This window comes from Oncorhynchus gorbuscha, linkage group LG11, assembly GCF_021184085.1.
Source record: "Oncorhynchus gorbuscha isolate QuinsamMale2020 ecotype Even-year linkage group LG11, OgorEven_v1.0, whole genome shotgun sequence".
Lineage (NCBI taxonomy): Eukaryota > Metazoa > Chordata > Actinopteri > Salmoniformes > Salmonidae > Oncorhynchus > Oncorhynchus gorbuscha.
The window spans coordinates 8,406,451-8,413,286 of NC_060183.1; the positions used below are offsets into that span (position 1 = coordinate 8,406,451).

At 39.3% G+C, this 6,836-nt stretch overlaps 2 protein-coding genes across 2 annotated transcripts in view; both read right to left on the bottom strand.

Annotated features, from left to right (window-relative positions):
* si:ch211-130h14.4 overlaps positions 1–1,479 on the bottom strand; it is a 28,018-nt gene extending 26,539 nt beyond the window's left edge. Inside the window, exon 1 of the mRNA XM_046290723.1 lies at positions 1,377–1,479. Coding sequence (XP_046146679.1) covers positions 1,377–1,463 — 87 coding nt within the window. The 5' untranslated portion in view covers positions 1,464–1,479. The remainder of the gene's footprint in view (positions 1–1,376) is intronic.
* Positions 1,480–3,484: 2,005 nt separating this feature from the next.
* On the bottom strand, positions 3,485–4,954 carry prr18 (proline rich 18). Its single transcript, XM_046367835.1, has one exon. It carries the CDS (start codon positions 4,717–4,719, stop codon positions 3,970–3,972), a length of 750 nt encoding a protein of 249 aa, XP_046223791.1. The 5' UTR covers positions 4,720–4,954; the 3' UTR covers positions 3,485–3,969.
* Positions 4,955–6,836: the final 1,882 nt, after the last annotated feature.

Sequence of the window (6,836 nt, forward strand, 5' to 3'; positions counted from 1 at the left end):
AATGAGGTGGAAACTGAGCTGCACTTCCTAACCTCCTGCCCAATATATGACCATATTAGAGATACATATTTCCCTCAGATTACACAGATCCACAGAGAATTTAAAAAACAATCCAAGTTTGAAAAACTCCCATATCTATTGGGTGAAATACCACAGTGTGACATCACAGCAGCAGGATGTGTGACCTGTTGCCACGAGAAAAGGTCAACCAGTGAAGAACAAACACCATTGTAAATACAACCCATATTTATGTTTATTTATTTTTCCTTTTGTACTATATTCTATATTCACATCATTACAACACTGTTTATGGACATAATATGACATTTGAAATTTCTTTATTCGTTTGGAACTTTTGTGAGTGTAATGTTTACTGGTAATTTATTTATTGTTTATTTCACTGTTGTATATTATCTACCTCACCTACTTTGGCAAAGAGAGGGGGAGAGAGAGAAAGAGAAAGAGAAAGAGAAAGAGAAAGAGAAAGAGAAAGAGAGAGAGAGAGAGAGAGAGAGAGAGAGAGAGAGAGAGAGAGAGAGAGAGAGAGAGAGAGGGGAGAGAGAGAGAGAAGAGAAAGAGAAAGAGAAAGAGAAAGAGAAAGAGAAAGAGAGAGAGAGAGAGAGAGAGAGAGAGAGAGAGAGAGAGAGAGAGAGAGAGAGAGAGAGAGAGAGAGAGGGAGAGAAAGAGAAAGAGAAAGAGAAAGAGAGAGAGAGAGAGAGAGAGAGAGAGAGAGAGAGAGAGAGAGAGATAGAGAGATAGAGATAGATAGATAGATAGATAGATAGATAGATAGATAGATAGATAGATAGATAGATAGATAGATAGATAGATAGATAGATAGATGCTTGGCACATTCAGGCAGAGTAAAAGAGATTGGGTAAGGGAGGGGCGTGGAGGGGCGGGGCGGCGCGTGGAGGGGCGAGTTAAACTCAGTGGATGTTATCTATTGGTTCCTATCTACACTGGTACTTGCCTAGTTAAACAAATAAAGCTCAGAGATTTGATCTTTCAACCTGCTTTGTATTTTACCCACAACTTCTCTTCAGCATTTATTTTAAGCATAATTTCCATTCAGGGCTTTCATTATCCTGATGAATATGTGAAGCTTATTGCCTCCTCTGACCCAAACAAATGTTTTAGTGAACTTCTTTAGTCAGAAAATAAACGTTTTAGTGAACTTCTTTAGTCAGAAAACAAATGTTTTAGAGAACACCGTTACCAGAAAAAACAGGGCATATGAGACAGCCCCTGATTAGCTGATAGTTTGGTTGATTGATAAGTAATAATAATGATAATAATGATAATTTCATTCATAAAGTGCATTTCTAACACCCAAGGCACTAAAAAGACAATAATAATAATAATAAGTGTTTTACCGTTTTGCCACCACTAGATGGCAGGTATGTTTCCAAGAGGCAGGGAAGGTTGCTTGATTGGTGGATGTCTTTACACTTTGACTTCATCGTGATCCAATCACAGTCAACCTTCACATTGAAACGGGATAACAATATAATTTATAAGTACGCTAGTGTAATTACAATGTAGGTACACACTATTTCTACATGGTACTACAGCCGACCTGTTAGCAGCTTGCACAATATCAACAATTTAAACAATTTCACAAAGGATATTACACGATAATCTTTTTAAATTAGCTAACACTTAAACCTACAAACTTTTAAAAACAAATTCAGCTCACCGGGGTTGGGTTCAATTCCAGTAAATTCAGGAAGTAAACTGAAATTCCAATTCTCTTCAATGAGGAAGATTTGGAAATTGAATTTGGTTAACTTTCTGAATTGACAGGAATTTCAATGGAATGGAGGCCAAACCTGCAGCTCACAGCTCTCACTTACCCCTCTAACTCGAACAGCCAGTCAGAATGTTATGAGTCCCTAGACTAGGGGTTTTACACTCCTCCCTCAGTAAAACTCAATGGTTGCCAAGTTACACAGAACAATGTGAATCACAACTTCATTTTTTTTTTTTACCTTTCAGTCAATTCCAAGTCTGACTGACTGTAAAGGTTCTAGACTATAAGCTGCAGTGTTGATGAAAGAAAGTACTTTCTGTTCACTTCTATTTTCTTATAAAATTAATAGGTCTCGTCTCCACAGACTTGTATCCGAATTGAGACTAGTATTTGTCCTTGTCTATCTAGTGATGTGCCTTTGTATCATAATATGTATTACAGCCTAAGCTACCTCCAGGTAGGATGGACACTAACTATCTGCCTATAGTTCTCACATGTCCCAACAAATGTATTCAATCGGCAGATATTGTAGCCTAACAATGTGGGGGGCAACATAACTTTCTTCTCGGGAATTAAACGAATCAGACTATTAAGCTATTCACGTCAAGAAATGCCTTAGCCCGATGATATAATCCTGTATCAGCATGACATTACACAAGTGTCGTAGCAGCAATGACCGGGGTTAACTGGTCTGTTTAAGACATGTGTATATAGAGTGGTTGCCATGATACGAACAGGCCCTATTCAATAGGCCATATTCACTGGTCTGTTTAGAGTGTCCCTTCTCTCTCTCTCTCTCTAACAGCAGGCGTGCACCAATCCTCTCTGAGCAGCGCACCCGATCAGTTCTATAACAACCGTATAAGGCCACAGGAAGTCGATGCATTGGCTGTGGTTTTATAACAACGGGGTGATGTATCCGATACGAAAACATTAAAATACATTTTGTTCAGCTGGAAACCGAGTTGATTGACATAAGCCACTAGACATATTGATTAAATCAACGGCTTAAAGACCTAATAGCATTAATGTGTGCACTAGCCTAGGCCACTAGCCTAGGCCACTAGTCCGACTCCTTAGTAGGCTAATGCTTTAGCATTTGTCAGCGGGTGCCGTGCACGAGAGCTCTCTGACAACCCCGATTATAACACACATTCTCATAAGAAGCTTATCTAGTTAAGCGCCCCAAAATGACTCAAAAGTAGCATATACAACAAATCTTGTGAAACCTAAGCTTTCAATGACGTCTGAGCCATCGAGTCATTCTTGACTTTTGACTTGTTGATCGGGCAGAACCAATCGCCATTGGTTACAGTTGTCATCATAGCTACAGACCTTCAGTCAAGGACTGGATACAGGAGGATATGTCTACCATTTGGATACATAGCGGACTAGAAACTGAATTTGCCTAATTTGATTTGTATTGGGTTTATTGATCACTAAACTGCCAGGGTAACGTCTAAACTAATGAAATAAGTCAAATGATCAGTGCATGTAGATTGAAAACATTTTTTACTTCATACAAATGGCATAAAAATGTCAGGGTAGAACGAAACATTTGAGCTGATACAAACCACCCCCCCCCCTCATAATAAATACGGTAGGCCTGATACAACCCCCCCCCCCTCATAATAAATACGGTAGGCCTGATACAACCCCCCTCATAATAAATACGGTTGGCCTGATACAACCCCCCTCATAATAAATACGGCCTACAAATCAGATCCACCTCCACAACATTTTTTCTTTCATTTTACAGACAGTGCAAAAAAAAAACAGGTGCATCTTCTGAGAGGTGCACCCAACAACAACAACAACAACAACAACATAAAACGCACAAAGTAACCCTGTCGTTGCCGTTGACAGCTATTGTTCTTGGACACAAAGGTAGAGGGTCCTTGGATCGCAGGCGGCTCATGCCAACCAACGGATAAAGGCGCCTCAATAAAAACATAAGCACGTGCAGAAGAAGAGAACACAGGATTTTGACAGTGTCAACATGAAAGGCTATTCAATTCAGACATCATTAGAATTATTAGACTAGTAAAAAAAAACATTCCCATGTGTGTGGAAACCGTGTTCGCCGTGCGTAATGGCGAGCAGCGGCAGTGGATAGGCTACTAAGAATCCATATATTTTGTGTAGGCTACAATGTGCAATGTTCCTAGCTCGCCTTGTCACATCATATTAAAGTCTTATAATATGAGAAGCATTCGTCAGCAGCTTTTTAGGTGCGGAAGGGTAGATAGTTTGTCCACTTTCCCAAAAGCAGCAGCACTTTCCACTCCTTTCAGCCATTCTCTGCATTTCCTCACCACCGTCTCGTCCACATCGCCATCTTCTTCTTCGTATTCCACGTCATCGTATTTATACTGATCGTTTAGTAAAGATATTTTGACTATTGTTGTAATGTCCTCTGCGTGTTCCAGATTGGCGACGGGGATGGTCGAGCTTTTGGAACCACCTTGAGTCCGTTTGGATGGAAAGACTCGCCTGTGCCGAAAGTCTACGGACACACAACCCTTCTGCTGTTTGGCTAGCATCTGTTTTTCTAAGCTGCGCTTCTGAATAACGAGAATGGCCTCCGGTGTGAGGCTCAGAGAGAATTGAATCTTCCTTTCTTCTCCTGCCTCGTCCTTTCCTATGGAACTCCGCGAGGACTGCTTGCCCCGGTCCCGGTGCGTGGTGGATTCCACAGAGCTGTAAAGCGGAACGCTCTCGCACGAGTCTTGAGATTGTTTGGGTAAAGTTAGCCAGGAGCTCTTTAAACCTTCCGTCTCCTGAATCGGGAGTTTAGTTTTCTGTTGTTGGGGTTTTCGCCCCAAATTCCTCAGATTGGCCGTAGTCCAGGACTTCGAGATCTTTTCCTTCTCCGAGTCTTTTTCCTCCGTCTGTTTCTTTTTCCTGAACAGCTCTCTCCCGGGAGAAGAGATTCGTTGATGGAGATTTATCGGCGGAAAAGGCATTATTGGGATTTAAAAGTGATCCGACCACAAAAGCAACGTCTTATATTAAACAGAATAATACTTTTAAACTCGAAGATTGTAAATAAATATACTGTATTCCAATTGCATTGTCCGATCAAGTAAAAATGAGGTATCTTGAATGCCGTAATGAGCAACAGCGCTATAATCCGTTTTGTAATTCAACTGGTGTGAAGATGCGCGTTGTCTGGTATTTATAAGGCTCGTCCGTGGGAGGCGTGTCCACGGAAAGAGCGGATGAGCGGAAGGCACGCGACTAAACAAAGGCAACAACCGTATAAAAACAAGCGTGGCTTCTGCGGTGGCCTTTAGGATAGTGATGTCATTCATTCCACGTAGTACTTTAAATGTAACAGTATCCTTCTTGAATGTAAAAAAAAAAAAACTTAAAAACTGACCAATAACATGACAGTCTTATTATTCAGGGGACTGATGTTACAGGGCTGACGTCAATTCCCATTTACATTTCACTAGAATGTTCACCATTTTTCCATTCAGTTCATCCACTGAAATTAAAATTTAAACCCAAAAACATTTGATTAAAGAAATAAAGAACACACACACAATATTGTTATAGCTATTTATAATTTACCAGTGACAAATGTCCATTTCCCTCGTATGTCTGGTATAGATAAATCTGCCTTTTCTCTGTCGAAACCGGATTGTCAATCGTCTAGGGATATATATTATATATATTATTATATTATATAATATATTAACGAATTAGGGATGAAGTGTATTGACTGTTTCGAAATCAATAGTTTCGACATCAATTTTGAATAAATAGTGAGCAAAATTCCATTTCATTCAGAGGTATAATATTGTTTTCAGAGGCTCAACGCGTATTCTCTCGAAGGGTGTGCTGCAATACGTTCTGTCAGGGTCTTAGTTAAACCCCTGGACATATGGACATATTACCTCAATGACCTCAACTAACCTGTACCCCCGCACACTCCTTTGCACCCCAGTGTCTCTACTTGCACAGTCATCTTCTGCACATCTACCATTCCAGTGTTTAATTGCTATATTGTAATTATTTCGCCACTATGGCCTATTTATTGCCTTACCTCCCTTACCTCATTTGCACTCACTGTATATAGACTTTTTCTATTGTGTTATTGACTGTGTTTGTTTATTCCATGTGTAACTCTGTGTTTTTGTTTGTGTCGCACTGCTTTGCTTTATCTTGGCCAGGTCGCAGTTGCAAATGAGAACTTGTTCTCAACTAGCCTACCTGGTTAATTAAAGGTGAAATAAAATAACATTAAAATAAACACTGACTCGGTACCGGTAACCCCTGTATTTAGCCTCGTTATTGTTATTTTATTGTGTTACTTAAAACATATTTTTTTGTTTTGTTTAGTTAGTAAATATTTTCTTAACTCGTATTTTTCTTAAAACTGCATTGTTGGTTAAGGGCTTGTAAGTAATCATTTCACGGTAAAGTTGTATTCGGCACGTGACAAATAACGTTTGGTTTTATAGGGACCATTTTTGGTATGTAACCATTGATTCTTGACTAATATAACTTATTAGTTATATGCTCACGAGCATAGTTTAACTGTCATACCCCAGCAGAACCCAAACTTAAACAAAACATGATTAAAACTGTAATTTTGATATAATGGATGGTCAGACCTTGCATCCGTTGCTCTGTCTATGAATTTGAGACTGGTTACATTTCTCCATCCCTCAGCTTTTACTCAAAACAGTGGCGGGGATTAGGAATGTTGTTGTTTCAACAGCTGATGGCCCTATAATTCTATGCCATTGGCTTCTCACATATATTGATCTGTAATAGCCAGTCCTACACACTGTTTTGTTTTCCATTTTGTGTGAATCATTTCTCAATTATAAAAAGGTACATTGTTTGGCTATTTCTAGTAATATGTGACCAGAACCGACTTTGAGCGAGACCAGCAGTAGAGATTCAGAACAAGTCATGATCACAATACAAGACAACGAGTAATGATTTGCCTAGTTAAATAAAAAAAACTAATAAATACAATACAAATAATAATTTAGCACAGAAATGTTCTTTATTTACTTAACTGTCACTAACCACATACAGCAGATAAAAAAAGCTGATGATCTCATGA

Excerpts from the sequence above, each read along its gene's own strand:
- prr18 (XM_046367835.1), bottom strand. The coding sequence starts at position 4,719 with ATGCCTTTTCCGCCGATAAATCTCCATCAACGAATCTCTTCTCCCGGG.